Source organism: Silene latifolia, chromosome 7 (genome assembly GCF_048544455.1).
Source record: "Silene latifolia isolate original U9 population chromosome 7, ASM4854445v1, whole genome shotgun sequence".
Classification (NCBI taxonomy): Eukaryota; Viridiplantae; Streptophyta; class Magnoliopsida; order Caryophyllales; family Caryophyllaceae; genus Silene; species Silene latifolia.
In genome coordinates this window covers 80,426,891-80,445,734 of record NC_133532.1, presented here as the reverse complement: position 1 = coordinate 80,445,734, position 18,844 = coordinate 80,426,891, and the positions used below count along the sequence as shown (strand labels likewise).

General features: G+C 35.9%; 1 protein-coding gene across 2 annotated transcripts; it reads left to right on the top strand.

Annotated features, from left to right (window-relative positions):
* The first annotated feature begins 1,510 nt into the window (after positions 1 to 1,510).
* On the top strand, positions 1,511 to 18,236 carry LOC141592328 (pullulanase 1, chloroplastic). Of its 2 annotated transcripts, XM_074412941.1 has the most exons (28): positions 1,511 to 2,016; positions 2,266 to 2,413; positions 2,499 to 2,551; positions 2,935 to 3,043; positions 3,336 to 3,472; positions 3,585 to 3,784; positions 3,899 to 4,048; positions 4,846 to 4,906; positions 6,817 to 6,937; positions 7,839 to 7,929; positions 8,020 to 8,113; positions 8,225 to 8,320; positions 8,407 to 8,547; positions 8,994 to 9,044; positions 10,271 to 10,341; positions 10,481 to 10,573; positions 10,948 to 11,038; positions 11,746 to 11,817; positions 13,010 to 13,066; positions 13,973 to 14,041; positions 14,163 to 14,219; positions 14,301 to 14,375; positions 15,516 to 15,604; positions 15,867 to 15,944; positions 16,069 to 16,207; positions 16,855 to 16,964; positions 17,227 to 17,326; positions 17,695 to 18,236. In XM_074412941.1, the coding sequence occupies exons 1-28, from the start codon at positions 1,831 to 1,833 to the stop codon at positions 17,803 to 17,805; spliced, it is 2,850 nt and encodes a 949-aa protein (XP_074269042.1). In that variant the 5' UTR covers positions 1,511 to 1,830; the 3' UTR covers positions 17,806 to 18,236. The 2 variants fall into 2 exon arrangements, 1 of the variants encoding a protein (XP_074269042.1); XR_012521110.1 differs by lacking the exon at positions 15,516 to 15,604.
* Positions 18,237 to 18,844: the final 608 nt, after the last annotated feature.

Sequence of the window (18,844 nt, the reverse complement as noted above, 5' to 3'; positions counted from 1 at the left end):
AATCTGAAAAATTGCAGACAAAAGAAAAACAGTAAATGATGAACTATTGAAATTAGACGAAATTACATTAATCATACATGAATTTTGGATGATAAATTGAACCAGCCGCATAAACAATTGACAAGCGTACAAATTAAACGCATAAACAATTGACAAGCAGAGCAATATATATTACGATTTCGTTGATTAATTTATAGGTACAAGTACTATCTGTTTTAGCATGATAAAATGCAGGGGTTGACCAATATACTCTTGTTTAGTTGTTCTTAGTTACAATAGACGCATCTAAAAATTGACGATCAGACAAATTAACGCATCAAAATCGTGCAATACCTTCTTTTAGAGAAACAATTGATCCGTCCTTCAAAATAATTGAACCAGGATTAGCATCTTCATCTACAATATCGTCGTTATGGAGTGGAGGTATTGTATCATCATTGTCATTGTTAGTCATCTTTCACAGGAAAAAAAATGGAGGCCAAGAAAGGTAGAAGATGAAGTCATTAAATGGAACGTGGGATAATAAAATTTGAAAAAACCCAAGTAAAAAGGCTATAATTAAATCTAGCGTTAAGAACAAAATCATTGTGTCTCGAGAATATTGTTCCAAATAAGTTTAGGTGTATTATTTAGTTAACTTGCTTTTAATTTTTGTGGATATTTTATTTTTGAGAGTTGAGATCCTGCGGTGACATATTTTTACCTCTCAAGAATAAGTAATTTCACTTTAAAAAGACCCCAAAATGGTGGGAGACGACTTTCAATTTCGCTCACGAGATTTAAATAACTAATAAATTTATATTTTTACGTGAGTTTAATTTATTATTTCATATAGTATGTTTAAATTTTAAGCTTTATTTTCGATAGGTAATTTAAATTTAAATTTACACTCACAAAAGTTGGAAAAATTCGCTTTTGAACAAGTATAGTCGTTTTATCCAACCAAAGTCAAAAGAGAATATTGTAAATAAGGTAGGTGTATTATTTAGTTGCTATTTTTGTGGATATTTTATTTTTTTAACATATGAATAATTAAGTCAACCCGTATGACTTGTTATTTGGGTTTAAATAACCAGTATTCGAGTCCGTTTCACTATTGTCGTGTTTACAACCGTTGTAAACAAGAATTTGCGTTCTAGATATATTAAAAAGGATATATATCCGTCTTAACCTTAAGACGGGTAAATAGCATACCACTTGCACACATAAGTCAACAATAAAATGCATTAAAATTAGCAAAAGCTTTGTTTCATCTATGTAAGTGAGGTCTTATTTGACCCGTTTATTTTAATTAGTATTCCAAAATTTAATTTTATATTCCGATTTCAATATTTTTTAATTTAGCCGAACATTTTTTTTAAAACAAGTTTAATAAGCAAACCCGTGCAATTTTGCACGGGTTTAAAACTAGTGTTCATAAATTTTATTTTAGTTTACGTTTATTTATTTTTTTTGTCTTTATTCAAGACCTGACTTTTACTAGCCCTACCTATAAACGTAATCTTAACTTAGAGTGGGAGCGGCAGTCGGCCAGTAGAGTTAAGTGGGTATCTCTCTTATCCAGACGGCAAGCAGTGAGGCAGTGTGTACTGACTAACTGAGTAGAGTGATGAGTGACGCAGACGAGATGAGAAATAATGACCCAAAGGCCAAACCAAAGTGTGATCATCTTCATCACTTCGACTCTCCATCTCTAACTCTTGTTATTTTCCTTTTCCTTTTCCTTGTCCATTACACCACATTTGCCGCCAACTTTCCGCCATTTTTTTCAACCATTGTTTCGTATTCACAACTGAATTTGCTGCTTATACCTCAGCAACTTCACCCATAATGTCACTATATAACTCCTCCTCAACTTCTCCTCCATTACTCCTCCATACACGCTCTTCTCTTTGCTTTCCATCCTGGCATTTCATCTCTTTTACCAAACCCTCACTCTCTAAATTCATTTCCATTGTTACTACTAGTACACCTTCCACTCGTCCGTCATCCGCCACGCCGTTTCGCTGCTCAATGGTTATTCCCCTTTCCTCTCCTAATTACGGATTACTTCATATGTTTGAATGTGATTAAAATGTTTTACTTAATTTTGATTTAACGTGATCAATTTCGCCCATTGCGTTACTTAATTATTGCTAATATTAAGAATATGGCAACTGATGATATTCCCGCGGTTCAGCTGAACTAATCATTGGATAGTTATTGTGACTTCCATGGTGCAATACAAAGCAACCGTCCCTAACTGTGGATATATCAAACTTTCAGGGTGATTTGCAGGGGAGTCTGACCAATTCTAGGGCATATTGGCCGACCAAAGATGCCATTGCCTGGAACATTGACATTGGAAATGGGTCTTGCTACCTTTACGCTAGTAAAACCGCTGCACTCTCATTTACTGATGCAGGGATACAAGGTCCTTTTTTAACTTCAAATTTATTCATTTCATCTTCAACCTCCCTTTGACACCATTCTAAAATAATATTTGTTTCATTTGGCAGGCTATGATGTCAAGATACAGCTTGGAAATGATAATGACAGATTACCTGCAAAAGTATGTTGATTGATGTCTTCATCTCAATCTAACTTTGATGTGCTTTCATGTATCATTATGCGTGCTTTAGTGTATCCATGTAACAACAAGTTGTACATGCTTTGTGCCTTCGTGCTTTCCCTTCTCTCCATGTTTTAATTCTCTTCCCACTTTCCACTCATCTCACTGATTCTTCCTTATGCTGATTTATAACAGCTGACCCCACATCATGTTAAGACTAACTGACTTAGCCTTTGTTATTTTTGCATCAACTCCTTCTCATCTCTGCATCTTGTTTACTGCTAACGTTCTAAGCATTACCGGGAGTAGACTCGTGTTAGTGGAAGTGCTTCTGCACTCTATTTTTGTATTGATACTTTTTTATTTGTTTTGCAACTTATTAGGTAGTAGAGAAATTTCCTCACATCAGAGATTACAGAGCCTTTAAAGTTCCCGCAACAGTGGATGCCAAAACTCTGCTAACATCTCAATTGGCTGTTGCTGCTATCAGCTGTAAATTTCTAACCCATATCCACCTTATGCGTAACACAAAAGAGTTAGAGTAAGCCTGTTCCATCATAATATTAGATACTTATTTATTGGTGCAATCTTACTATGGAAGATTATCTGTTCCTATATCTTCAGATTTTATCACTAAGTTCTGGCCTTCTAAATACTGACAATTATTTTGAATATTAGCAAGATATCTTAATATTCATTCATTTATATCGCTTATATCTTATGAGATCGATTGATCTTTACCATCCATTTGACGGATTTCCCTGTACACTTTGAAATATCACAGCTAATGGAGTATGCACAAATGCCACTGGGTTGCAGCTACCTGGTGTGATTGATGAGTTTTATTCATATGATGGCCCTCTGGGTGCTATATTCTCAGGCGATTCCATATCACTCTACTTATGGGCTCCCACTGCTCAAGTAAGATGTTTTTCCTCTTTTTTTATTGACTGTTGGGTGTCCGTATGTAGAATTACGACTAGTCTGCTTTGCTGATGTCTTTGCCTGTGATAAATTTTATCCAAACGATCAGGCTGTCTCTGCCAGCTTATATAAAAATTCTTCAGGGGGCGAACCTTTTGAAACTCTTCCACTGAAAGAATCTAACGGCGTTTGGAGTGTCTCTGGGCCTAGAAGCTGGGAGGGGTGTTACTATGTGTATGAAGTTGATGTGTATCACCATAGCACCCTAAAAATTGAAAAATGCTTTGCTAATGATCCCTATGCCAGAGGGTAAGCTATTTGTTTCTTGTGAACAATTCATAGTTAATTTACTATGGTACTTTTCAACTTCAGCTCTGAAATAACTATTATTTATTTAACTGCGAGTTCATGAACCTGATTCAGGATTAATGCTGATGGAAGCCGAACATTGGTGGTTGACCTAAACTCTGACTCTCTAAAACCTGAAGGGTGGGATAATCTGGCCAATGAGAAACCCGTTCTTCTTTCTTTGTGTGACATCAGTATCTATGAGCTGCATATAAGAGATTTCAGGTGGGTCTTACTATCAATCAAGTTTGCATCGTAAGCAAGGAATGACTAGTTTTTTTACTCAGAGTTTCTTGGATACAATAGTAGGAGGAAAAGGAGAGACGGAAATGGAGTATGGTGTTTTCCTTCGAAATCATCTATCTAGCCTATGTTGGAAAGGAATTTATTTTAGCATGTACGAGGGAAAAGGAATCCCTTCAATTTCACCCCTTCCCATTTCCTTCCAACTCAACTTGGTATCCAAAGAAGGATAATTGTTTCCCTCTTTTTTCATCTTAATCTCTCCATCTGAAACTCTATTTAATATGATGAATGATGAACACATGCTTAATGTGTACTGCCTAAATTTGGTGAGAGCGGTCCAACTTTTGATCTACTTGGAAAACCTCGAATTTTTGGCCTATGTTCTTGTTGATTCTCTACTGAAGTGACTACTGTAGAGATCATTCCATAATAATGCACACAAATATCTTTACCATTGGTGTGTTTAATATCAAAATCAACTCAAACATAATTTAATATGGTTGATATTATAAATACGGTAGTTAGCACATGCTTTAATGTACTTACTGACTATGGCTTACATGGATGGTGGACTAATGATCATGATAGACATTGGCCTTCTATTATTTGTTTCAGGAGTAGTCACAGTAAAATAATTATTATTGGCAGTTCCTTTTCTGGTAGTTGATCTGTTTGTTTCTGTTGCGACTCACTGATCATCTTCAAGGAATTCTGATGTTATATAGTTCACAGCTTGTTTTAACATTTTGTTGTATTTATATTTGGATTTTTTGTAGCGCGAATGATCCTACTGTGGATCCCAAGCTTCGTGGTGGATATTTAGCTTTCGCAGCGCAGGTATTTGTTTAGAATTTAGTCTTTTCTCCTATTGTCTCAAAAATCAGTCTTCTACCAGCAGCTGTTTTTCTTTTCACATATATTTGAAATGATTAAGTTCTTTTTTTTTGGAAGATTTGAACCTGTGACTGCACTTCGAATTTATTCTGGTTATGTGAAACTTGTAACTAATATTCTCAGATTTTGTTGTACGATTTTCTGAGATAACCTTCCGAACTGGGAATACTAATGTAGAATATGATCTCATAGCATTATGGACTTTTGGCAATATAGCTACTTCAAAATTAGACTCCTCAAGTTTCATTTGTAGCTATCAAGCTAGAGTTGGCATTGGGCCATGCTGGGCCGGCCGGCCCATTGTGCCTTCCCCCAAAAATGGCCCGGTCCAGGCACGGATATTGGGCTGGCCGTGCCGTGCCGTGCCTAGCCCACTCACCCAAACCCCCGCCGCGGCCTGCTCTTGGTCAGTTTCGTGCTTGGGCCGTGCCTGACCCATGGGCTAATCGTGCCTGGCACGTGGCCGACCCAATAGACTTAGTATTTTTTTTTAAATACTTTTTGATTTATATAAGATTTAAATATATATTTTATTAAATATTAATGTACTTGATATCTTGCTTAGTTGATTACTTGTATTTTTAATGTACTAGATTTAATTAAATAATTTAAAAACGATATTAAAAAAAGGAATTTAATTAAATAATTAAGAAACGGGTCAAATCTCGGGTCGTAAAAAAACCGTGTAGGCCCACCGTGCCTGGTTCGTGCTGGACCCTCCGTGCTTGGGCCGTGCCGTGGCTGAGCACGGGAATTCCCAAAAAACGTAGCCGCGGCCCGCCTCCAACCCGTTCGTGCCGTGCCCGTGCCGTCATTACTGTTCATCCGTGCTGTGTCGTGCCCATGCTGCCCGCCTTAGCCCGTCCCGGATTGCCATCTCTATATCAAGCCCCTTGACTTTCATCAAAAGTATAATTCAACCTCATTTTTTAAATTTTCATCAAATTATTATCATAAAATCATTTTATAACCCAATTTATCAACAACAACAACATCAGAGCCTTAATCCCAAAATGATCCAATTTATCAAATGTAAATATTTTTTTTATTATAAGTTTAGATTTTTATATCATATATTAAATTTTAAGAGTTACTTCTCACAATTTAACAGTATGTAGACAATTGATTATATATTTAAGAATACTTTACAAATTTTATGCAATTTACTAAACATGTACGGAATACTTAAAAGTGTTCTTCAATGATTAATAAATTGTCTGGAATCGTAAAGCTTAAATAAGTAATCTAGTAGTATTTAATAAATTGTATAATATTAATATAAAATTATTTTTGGTTTAAAGAGGTGGAATTTTACTTCTTGGTGAAATTTAATGGGCTTAAAGACTACAAATGAAGCTTATGGGGCCTAATTTCACAATTGAACAAAGTTAAGGGGTTTATTTACCCCTTTCACACTTCAAAATGTATGCTAACCAAAATAGCCAACGCTTAACTTGTATCCAAAGCTGCTAAAAAACACAAACTCAAGGTGAATTGGCTCCACAAAAATAACACTTGTTACCAATTTTAGCTCACTTAATGAACGTGCTCTGTGAAATAGTTTTAGGCCATGCTAATATTTTCAAGGGTAAGAATTTTTGGTGGCAGTACGCAATTTGAGTATCTTTTGCAAATATAGGAAAGGGGCAAGTATTCTGTTGTGTGATCACTGATTTGCTAATACTTGCGAATCTTGATACATCTTACCTATGTAGTCTATTCTGGCTAAGATTTATTCAGATATAACTTTAATCAAGATAATCAGTATAAGAATACTAGAAATCTACTTGCATTTGCTCTGATTGTTTCCGTATAGAACAGTGGTTCATGTCTAATTAATCTCCTACGTGAAGGATTCAGCTGGTACTCGACATTTAAAGAAGCTATCTGCTGCTGGTCTTACTCATGTCCATCTGCTACCAAGCTTTCACTTTGCTGAGGTGGATGATAACAAAGAGAAGTGGAAGTTTGTAGGTAAGTTTTCTTGTATTTATATAATATGCCCCATGTATTTGATGCTAGTGTGTTTAGGTCTCAGTTAAGTTATATAACTGGCAAATTATGATCAGTTCAGCTTATGTTAGCATTAATAGAGCTACAATACTAATCTTTTTTTCCGTAGGCACATCACTTATTTTACATATCCTAAAAGGCACCGTACTTACTTTATAAAATAGTAAAAGCGTCTTATATGAGTTTTAGTTTTTAAATATTTGCTTTTCGGCTGAACCATTTGAGGATATTTGTCCTCCATACTCACCAAAGAGATAATTCATACTGCGTTTGAAGTATCGTCTTTTTTGTTGTCGACCATGCAAACTAGTGTACTAAAATTTACTTGTACATACGTCACTTCGAATGATTGTGTGAAAATGACAGGAAATACCAGGGCCATTATCACACTACGTGCACCACAGCCTTTCGTATAGCTATTTATCTGTTCATGTCATATCATGACATTCTGTACTCCTGAGTCCTGATAACTAGTTGTATGAATTTTAGCAGAACTAAGCTCCTTTAGCTGTTTCTTTTTGTTGACTTGTCTATGTGCTCCTATAAGTTTCATTATCTGTATATTTGCGATTTAGTCTTATGGAAAGTTTCCGAAGTATGTGGCTGGGCATTTTTTTTAATTTTTTCAAGGAATTTTTTATCCTAGGGGTATGTTTCCTGTAAGGGTATATGTAACTTTGGTGAATATACAGAATGGTTCAAAGAGGATTAAGGCCACCATAAAGAATAATAGTAATTATTTTTCTATACTTCCATGGCTAAATTCTGTATCCTTTTCCATGAGTGTTGAGACTTTTAGTTTAAAACATCAATAGTTATGCGATTGTCATCATTATTCCAATAACCGAGGAATTCATTGTAGATCCTAAGATATTAGAGTCGCTACCACCTGATTCAGAAGAGCAACAAGCCCAAATAACTGCAATCCGAGATGAGGATGGATATAATTGGGGGTAAATTTCTGTTATATTCAATGTTGCCTGAGATATGAGTCTTCCTCTGTCTAATCAATCTCATATTATGTTTAACACTACTTGGCATAGATATAATCCTGTTTTATGGGGAACCCCTAAGGGAAGCTATGCAACAAATCCAGATGGTCCGTGTCGCATCATTGAGTTCAGAAAGATGGTCCAGGTATGGCTCTGGCCTTTTATTTTCTAAAGAACTAAATTATATTTTCTTAAGCCAGTATTCAGGTTTTTGAAAATTTATTCGGTTAAAATAACTCAGTGAATGTGGTTTCAGGCACTAAATGGTATTGGCCTTCGTGTGGTATTAGATGTTGTATATAACCATTTAAGCAGCAGTGGGCCACTTTATCAGAATTCTGTCCTGGACAAGGTTTGGTTTCATATTTTGATTTAATGTTTGATACAAAATAAACCTCCTTTTCTAGCCTACCATTAGTGACATACGGTATATAAAAGATCGTCCCAGTCTACTACTTAAGAAGAGATGCTGATGGTTCTATCGAGAATAGCACATGCATGAATGACACAGCTAGTGAGCATTATATGGTTGAACGTCTCATTCTGGATGATCTATTGTCTTGGGCTGTCAATTACAAGGTGATTTGACGATTTGTTCTTTTGCTGCTTTAATCATTTTGAGACTGTTGCTATAATGCTATTGTTGAAACAAATGAAAGAAAGAATAGTGTTTTTCTACCTGCATAAATTATTTATGCACTGTTGCGAAACATAGAGGGTAGGACATTGATCTGTTTTTTTTTCTTTGTCCGCTGTCCGAGAAGTCTGGAAATAACCATATCGGGTTGCTAACACAGGGGCACGGCTGCGTAGGTCCGATCCCCCCTTACCCCACCATTTACAGACCCTTGAAGAACTTGGTTAATGTTGTTGTTGTACACAGTCTGAGAAGATTTGGCGTAACTGTATCAATGACATTTGTCATTTGCATGAATCAAATAAATTGCAAAAATTATTTTATGTTCATTCTTCATTTTGATATTCTCATGATCTAAACTTGCATGGTTTATTCATTATTATGTCAGGTTGATGGATTCAGATTTGATCTTATGGGCCACATAATGAAACATACAATGGTATGGGACTCTGACTTGCGGGATATGTACATGCTTCTGTTAGTTACATGCTTAGTGAATTTTAATGATGAACTTCACTTTGTTTAGTATATAGTTCGTTGGAAAGAAGATTTAAAATGATTATCATCGTTATGTATTGATATGGTGCTTCCTTGGAAGGAGTGGATATAAGATTAAGATGGTTACAAAGCTGGAAATTCTAACAACGGAATACATGCGTCTGACTAACAAATACTAGTATTAGTTACTCCTTCCTTTCAAATCCAAACACCCAGGCCCCATCTTTTTTGTGAGGAATTTTGAATTTATGGGATGTTTGAATTTGGAGGGGGGAAGTAAGATTAAAATACAATTTCAACACTACATATAAAAATATTACTGTAACAAAACTCAATAGATTGACCTCTTTGGTTACACGGACCAGTGGGATAGATGTCTTTCAGCTTCATAACCTTGTATAATTAATAGAACAAAGTTACAGCAAAAGGACACCTAAAGATTTGACTGCCAAACTGTATAGGTTTGTTATATGCAAGGATGCTTCTAATGATTAGTTGATCTAGTTGACTTGAGGCTTTGAACATTTTTTGTCTTTTAGGAAATTATAAATGTATATGTGCAAAGACCTACTATCATTGTCTAACGATTCAATGATTAGCGGCTATGGAGATCAGGAATCTCGCAATCTCGTGACTTCTCCATAGTTTATCCATGGAATGTTTTTGCATGAAATGAGCTCTGCTGGGGTTGTACCCAGGCATCATCTTTTTCTGCTAGCCACTCTCTACTGCTCTCTTGACTGTTTATTAGTTAGTTGGATACTCAAATACTGTCAAAGTGTGGCAATCGTAATTTGACTTCTCCTAGAGTAGTCGTTCTTAGCTTACATCATTGTTTAAACTTTTCTTCTACTGTTTTCTTGTGATTAATTTGTTAGGATGTTACTTTTTGTTATCAGTTTTCTGTCTGTCCGTTTATCATGGTGCAGCTGTTTCTAAATCAAATTGTGAACTGTGTTCTGGAGGGATTTTAGTCAATTCTCTTTATCTTCTGCGTACTTGCTGAAATTGTGGAATTGACTTGATCATTCCCTTACATAGTCTCCATTAGATATAGGTCCAGACATCAATCAATTTAAAAGGTTGTGCTAGCTTTTTCTTCATGGAAGTATGTTGCATACAGCCAGTGGTGTTTGAACTTGTATAAAACTTTTAGAATTGTTGCAGGTGAAAGCAACAAGTATGCTCCAAGGCCTTTCAAAAGGCAGGGATGGCGTAGAGGGTTCAAGCATCTACATGTGAGTTTGAAGTCAATTTATCCCTTGAACTGAGTGTGTCGTTCTTGTAATCTGACTCTGTTTGTTTCGTTTTTGTTCACTTTTCAATAGCCACCTTTTTGGTTCTATTATTTGGTTTTTGAAATGGTTCTGGTTGTAGATATGGTGAAGGATGGGACTTTGGTGAAGTTGCAAACAATGCACGGGGCATAAATGCTTCTCAACTAAATCTTGGTGGAACTGGAATTGGAAGGTGTGTGTTGTATTTTTCCTCCTTGTTTTCAATCTGAATTGTTGCTTTTCCTTCTGAAATTTGACAACTGAACTACATTATTAATTCCTGGATGACGAACACTTCTAAAGAATGGAAGGGAAGGTTGATGTACTGACTACTGACAATAAACAAAAGAGCTATTCTGGTTTGTACATAGTCCAATATGTATGACATGTAATCAGATGAAACTGGCAAACAGTTGATCCTTTATTTAATCTCTTTAAGACGCTTAGTTAACATTATTTTCTTTGTGATTAAAAATTCTTTCAAGTGTTCAGAGTGCTCTTTATTTAGCTAAAAACAGACTTTTGATCAATGCGATTTTCATATAACTGTGCTGAACTTCTGTTCAGCTTTAATGATCGAATAAGAGATGCGATGATTGGTGGCGGTCCTTTTGGTCCTCCCCTTCAGCAAGGATTCGTGACTGGTTTGGCCTTAGAGGTAAGGTATACTTTAGCTAAGCCACTGATATTTGTAGTTCTTGATTGTATTGTTCTATAACCGAATAGGACGAGCGTATTAGGTTTGCTGAAATTTCATTAGAGAGCCCGTCAATATCTGTAAGTAACGCTTATGCAGAAGTCAGTATATCTAGAGTGACTAGTGACATAAGTTGTCACTTCCATCTACCTGGACAGTGGACACGTATTAAATATCTTTTTTGTACCTGTGTATTATCCGTTTCGGAAATCAGCTGGCGCCTCTAACTTTTAATTTCATGAATATTCCTGATAGCATGTGATAGAAACTCATATGAGAGGATTTGTGGTTATATTTTGGAGAATAGTTGCGGTTATCTGGTTATTAGTGCAGTTGACAAAAAACCTAGGGTTTAATGTTTCCTCATACTTTGATCTGTTATTCCTGTTCCTGCCTTTCTTTCATTCTTTTTATTTGCTTGAAAGTTATAATTGTTCGTGGTATATGACGCAAATCATTCGGAGAAATATTGTTTTAGCTATGTTTTGACGGTTGTGGCAGTGTGAGTGGAGGCATGTAACAGTTTCAGTCTAGAGATGCTACCAAGTGTCTAACTGCATAGAGTCTAAAGTTGAAAGTGTTTGTTACCTTATTATTCTTTGGATAGGTATTACAACCCTTTCCTTGTACTCTATTAACTACTCGTACATTTTTTATGTATTTTGCAGCCTAATGATCATGACCATGGTTCTAAATCAAATGCAGACCGTATGCTTGCTTTATCAAAGGATCATATCCAGGTTTTATACTTCCTTACCCTTTAAGTTGGTGTCATGTTATGAATCCAACAAAAGATCATGTTTCTTTCTGGGACCATTCCTATTGTGACACAGTGATAAAAAAATACTTTCTGGAATTTGATATGAATCATATGATACATTGAACTATTCTTATGCGACTTTTAATTTAGAATTATTCTCTTCTTTTACGTGGTAATTTTGTTACTCAAAATTTAGGCAAGTGGATAGCTGTATGAATGTTTATTCTTTTGTTTTTTTTTTCCCGTATGCCTTGTTGAGATTTTGGTGAGTTGAAAATAATTATTGGGCCTATATTGGTAGGGAATTCGTGAGTTCGACTGCTCGAGACCTGGATTATAAGCATAGTTTTAAACATCAGCCACGACCAAGTTATAAAGGTTTTGGGGTTTACCGCGACCGCATTTGGCTGCGTTATAAGGCGATAGTGATCGCATTTAGTGAGATTAGGCCGCGACAACCGATACTGCGACCATGACCATGACCGTGACTGAAAACTAGATTTAATACTATGAGTATGAGTTCAAAGCTATTTAATCAAACCATACTTACTGTAACACCTGTACCCCGGTGCAGTGGTGCTCTAAAAGGCTCCCATGTATGCAATGTTACCTATTTGTTGAAATTCATTATGAAAAAATTGCATCAAATATACAACTAATTAACTAATTGCTACTGAACAGTCCCAAAAGTGCAGAGATTGTAATGACCCATTTAGCTTTATTCCATCATTTTCCAAATCCAATGAATAAACCTGTCTTTGGCTTATGTGGAGATGGAAATAGAAACCCTTCTTAATAGTGACATTTGCTTGAAATTTGATCAGTTTTTAGGATCTTCAGAAGAAAGTTAACTTAATAGATGCCTTTTACATTATACTGTTTCCACATTCACTCTTTTACAAGTAATGTTTCCACATGACCACATGAAATTGATTTCACTTTCTTGATTTCAATTGTAAAAATTTAAAATTTAAAATTCAATTCCAAATCCAATTTCATAAACTTAGTGGGAAATCATGTGGAATTCAATTCCAAGCTTCAATTTCTCAATGATGTTTGGGACACCCATGGAATTGGAATTGGATTGGGCGGGAGCGCTGCAGTAAGAGATCGGTTAGCGATGAAATTTATAAATTACACACTAAAAATTTTTGTGCGCTTGTTTTCACTAGGTTGGGATGGCTGCAAACTTGAGGGACTATGTCTTGACAAATTGTGATGGCAAACAGGTAAAAGCCCTGCTGAGCATTTAATTGGCAAGAACCAACGAACGCTAACCCTGGTATTTGGGTTCTGACTTCCGAGAAGGTCCAAGTTTCTCAAACATTTGGTGGTGCTATGTGCAGAAGCCCAAAGTGCTACTAGATTTTGTTCTTAAAAGAAGGTTTAAAGAAGCAAATAATATCCAAAAAACCGATGGATGCAGAACAAATACAGTAGATAAACTAGAGAAAAAGAAAAAAACTAGCTTTTTAATGACAGTGATGAAAACGACACACATAGGGCACATATAATAAACAACATGAGTACTTTTGCGAGCTATGTTCTAGATGTCAATTACATCCACATAGATCTTTCAGTTTGTGGTATGTGATATAGAAGTCTCTATTTTAATGCTCCTAGGAGTCCTAACTCCTAACCCCTTTTCACGTTCTTATTCTGAATTTCTGATCTCTCTAACAGAACTTTTTCACCTGTCTATCTTAGCCCTTTCTACGTAGTACGTAAATAATTTATCTTAGTTACTCCCTCTATTCCATTGATATAGTCCCAAATTTATTAAAGGTTGTATTTAAAAAAAAAAAGTGATGAAATAACATCATTATCCTTTTGACTAAAAGGAAATGTGGACAAATAATTGGGATGAAAATCATGAAATATTACTATTTACTTAAGCAGGGGCAAATGGGATTTCACTATTTATTAGATTTAGAAAGGGATAATTATTTTGGGGCAACTCAAAGGAAATAGGGACAATATAAGTGGGATGGAGGGAGTATTATTTATGGTCTGTTGGCATTCCTTATGAACTACATTCCGTATTATTGTTAGATTGAAGAATTGATTGGCTGTGGACATCACCTTGAAACCCTTATTATAAGTTGACTGAACACTTACATGAAGTTTCCTCACAGGTAAGAGGTTGTGAAGTATATACCTTTGGTGGATCACCTGTTGGATATGCAATGCAGCCGGTAGAAACTGTAAGGCTTTGTTGCAAGCTTATCTATTTTATTCAAACAATGAGACTGGACACAAATAATACTTCCTAATATGATACAGTGCGTAACACATTTTTACTATTATATAAATTATTGCCTTCAGGTTAACTATGTCTCTGCTCATGACAATCAGACCTTGTTTGATATTATAAGTTTAAAGGTAAATTTTGTCTACTCTGACAAATCAGTGTCTGTCAGATCCAGTGCTTCTGTGGAACCTAACTTGAATTCATTGCTTCAGACACCAACAGATATGACAGTGGATGAGAGGTGCCGAATGAATCATATTGCTACTAGTATCATAGCGCTCTCACAGGTTAGAATACCTACTTTTTCTTAAGGTTTCTCGCAAATTACTTGCGACGTTAATGCTTATTGGTTGTGCTTAATAGCCGATTGTAATTCGTAAGCCAAAATAGGGCATGAAGAAATTTGTTTTAATTGCTTTTTTGGGGAAGAGGTTTGCTAGGGATTAATCCTAGAGCATTTACTGCTCCTGTTTATTTATATATATTTTTGCTGGGGTAGAAGCGCATCCCTTTGCAACAAGCTAGTAATTCGCATCTCCTAACATAAGCATCACTGCTGAATGCGGATCGCATGTTATCGAACTGCACTCAGCCAGTCAGTCGAGTCCTTAATTGGTCCAGATTATTATTAAACTTGCATCAATAATTTAAAAAAAAAATAGATGTAGTGCTTGAATAAGACACATTATCTAGGAACATTCTGATTTTCTGCAAAATATTGGTAACTTACACTAAGAATAACTGAAGAGTGCCTTGTATCGGGTCAGTGTAAGCACTCGGCTGTTTAAGTTTTGCTTGGGAATGGTTAGTGATGGCGGCTATGTTCAAACATATCAATTGAGGAAGCTGCCTGGTGTCATAGCAGCATTTCATACCACTTGTCCTATATGGTAGTGTTAGGTGCCACCGTGCCAGCATAAGCTGAACACATTGATGATAAGGGCATAAAGAACATCAGGTGTGATCTTACTGAAGGACGACTGCTGGATTTTCCCAGTGCATATGGAAGGTATGATTATGGCCTGTTGACGAAAAAGTCTATCCCTACAAGTAATGTGATTAAACAAACGGCATGAGGTTAGAATCTTTGAATAGTGGAAAGGAACACACGTTATGTACGAATGATAAAGAAAAACGGATCAACGGATAAGCCCTTTCAAAGAAATCAATCCTTGAGGTCTATTTGAGATGGAGAAGTATAACTTCATTGACACATAATTGTCCACTATGTTTAGAACCTGTATTCGGCTGCTTGTAATGAACTTCCGGAAGATAGTTTCTCTCATTCTATTGATAGGTAATATTAGTTTGTTACGAGCACGCAGCTGATATGTGCTAATGCTTTGAAACTGTAGCTAATAATAGATCTATATGCTCCCAGTGTAGTATGTGATTTATTGTATTCTTAATTGGCTTTGAAATTGAAGGGAACGCCATTTTTCCATGCTGGAGATGAGATGCTTCGCTCCAAATCGCTTGACCGTGATTCATATAATTCTGGTGATTGGTTTAACAGGTCTGTCATTATGATATGTGTGCTCTGATGTACAACGTCCTTCTCAATCAATAAGCCTTGTTTGCTGTTTTCTGCGAGTGAAATTTTGAAAAATTGGCGTATAGCCATATATTACTGAAATGGAAGAGTATTAATTAGCATCTTAAATTGTTGTGGCTTGTGGATTTCATTATTGATTTTCACAGAGACTTGGTGTAGACATCAGTAGTTATATACTGTGATTTCCCTAGCCACTAATAGTATTGGTTCATCCCATTATCAGATTGGATTTCAGCTACAGTTCCAACAACTGGGGTGTTGGCCTTCCTCCAAAGGATCACAATGAAAATAACTGGCCTTTGTGAGTTCCTTCTTTCAGAATTATTTGTGAAATATTTTTCATATCTACCTATAGTACCTTTTTTTTAGTCATTCTCATTTTGAATGCCTATCCGGTTCCTGTGTTTTTAAATATACCATTTCAGATTCAAGCCGAGATTGGCAAATCCATCTTACAAGCCTGACAAGAGTCACATAGTTGCTGCTGTTGAGAATTTCACAAACTTGTTGCAGATCAGATACTCTTCACCACTTCTCCGCTTAAGGACAATGAAGGATGTGCAGGTGAGACCATCTCTCTGTTTTTTCTTTGTAGAAGTTTAGGATGTTAGTTCTAGTTTTCAATTTACTACGACAACATCTGTAATTTTCTTGTGCTACTAAGTATGACATCCAATTCTTTAGATTTGCAACAATTTTGCTGTTTTTTTTTGGGTCCAATTTACAGGATTTGCTACATTTCTGTTAGTAGCAAACAATAATAATCAAAGTCAAATACATTTGTCCAATTTACCATCTCTCTGTTTTTTCCTTGTAGACGGTTAGATCATGTTTTTAATTTACTACGACAACATCTGTAAATTTTCCTGTGCTAATAATTATTTCCAATTCTTTACATTTGCAACAATTTTGTTTTTTTGGTCCAATTTACAGGATTTGCTACATTTCTGTTAATAGCAAACAATAATCAAGTCAAATACGGAATAACATTTTACATTTACTATTTGTCTAAGAAACTATCGTTTCACCATAGGCAAGTTGGGTGCCTAAAATTCTATGCAAAACCACAATGTTAGAAATCAAAGAAGTGGAAGGATTACAAAAAGATGATACTATATCTGGATCTGGATTCTGGCACCAGACATCTCATCTCACTAGTATAAAAACTCAGAAACGATGCTCATACTCATGCTAGATATTTGTTTTCTCAGGATAGAGTACGCTTCCATAACAGTGGCCCATCTTGGGTTCCTGGGGTTATAGTTATGAGCATTGAAGATGGTCATGCAGGTTCCCCTGGATTGCCACAATTAGATCCAAAGTAAGCATCTTTATCGAACGCTTGCATTTTCTCAAAGTAATTAAAGCACGAAAGCTACTGATTTGTTACTTCCATACTTTACTTTGGTTGCGTGTCAACACAATGGTATTTCAAGATGACACTCTTGACATTTCATTTTAGGTCAAAAATATGAAACTTTTTCATAAAATGACATTGGCTCCTGACTATGAATTGATTCAAACTTGTGGCCTCTTTTTTTTTTTTTTTTCCTCACCCCTATTGGCTATTGTTCCCCTTACAGGTTCCAATACATAGTTGTAATCATAAATATTCGTCCCTCTGAAGTCTCACTTGCGGATCCTGTACTTCGAGGAAAATCCCTTCAACTGCACCCAGTGCAGGTAACAAATTGAACCTCATGCAAGGACTCTTGTTAATCATCAACTGTTACGTTGTATATTTCAGTATTTCTCATGAATTTTGTAAACTTTATCTGGATTTCTGCATGTTCAAGTGTTCTATTTGATTAAGGAATGGGTTTGAATTTCAAGTTCGTAAACACTATCGACCCTATACTGGCTACTGGGTCATATATAAAGAACTTTGGTAACCTGATTCGCGTACGAATTTCGTCCTAGGTTGATGGAACCCCAAACCATGCAAGATTATGACTACAATTTGTGATTATATGATTAGTTACTCTAACCAAAACCTTCCAAGATGATCACTCCATGTTTTTTTACTCTAATTGCTCTTTCCTTTTATGCAGTTGGTATCAAACGATATTATTGTCAAAGAGTCGAAGTATGAACCTTCTTCTGGATGCTTCACTATACCTCCAAAGACAACTGCCGTGTTTGTGGAACCAAGGCACAACTAGATAAGATTTATGGAAGGTGTTCAATGTTCCAACTAAAATGGCTGTCGAAAGTTTATGATATAAGTTCCAAGAATAACCTGCTACAAAAGCTTCTCTATCTCTACTAAGGTTAGAGTTCCAGCTCAAGAGCATTCCCTCTTCATACAAGATTAGGCGCGACAAGACCTCTCTTAGTCTTTCTACACTTGTGTTTTCTATGTCGTCAAATACTTGTACTGCTTGCATTTACAGTTCCAGCATGAATAAGGTCTCTGTAAGTTCTTCCCAGTAAGTTAATAAGCACTCTGTATCATATATGTTCTTCCTAATTTCATGGAGGTGTTCTCCCTTAAATAAGGAGAGTTTCTGTAACTCGGATTTTCAGAGAAAAATAAGCTTTAGTATGATTTTGGCTGTCCTCCATAAATCATAACCCTTTGATGATCGAACAATCGATTTTGGCCCATATTCTTCTCTACCAATATATGGGTCAAAAATGAGTATTTTGATTTTTTACCAATGCATGTAAACCTAAAATGTTTCAAAAATAACAAATAAAATACAATTACTCCCTCTATTTCACTGTTTTCTTCCCATTTGGGCTTGAACACAACTCGAAATAAATACAACAATAGGTCTTGGTATAGACGGGTGGGGCGAACAGACGGGTAAAGACCTCTAATAAAATGGGTAGGGGGGACAAGGTGGGGCACCTCCATATGCTTCCCACTTTATGGCAAATGGGTATTTTGTGAGGGAAAATGGTATCCGTCTATGCGTATAGACGGATAGTGTCCGTCTATAATAAGAATTTGTGTAAATACAATGCAAGTTGAGAAGAATAAACAGAGTGGAAAATGGAGTATCATATTGGTATAGTACAATGTAAATAGTGGTAATATAGGGAAACACAAATTCTTGTTTGTGACGATACATATCCGTCACTCTTGAGTGACGGATACCATTTTACCTCATAAAATACCCACTTTTTCTCTCTCTGCAACACTATTCATGTGGTCCCCTTTCTCCACTAACTCATTTTGTTACCATTTTAACTCAC

Coding starts and splice junctions, on each gene's coding strand:
- LOC141592328 (XM_074412941.1), top strand. CDS start 1,831: ATGTCACTATATAACTCCTCCTCAACTTCTCCTCCATTACTCCTCCAT. Junction 3,044..3,335: donor GGCTGTTGCTGCTATCAGCT/GTAAATTTCTAA, acceptor GAAATATCACAG/CTAATGGAGTATGCACAAAT. Junction 14,042..14,162: donor CAATGCAGCCGGTAGAAACT/GTAAGGCTTTGT, acceptor TATTGCCTTCAG/GTTAACTATGTCTCTGCTCA.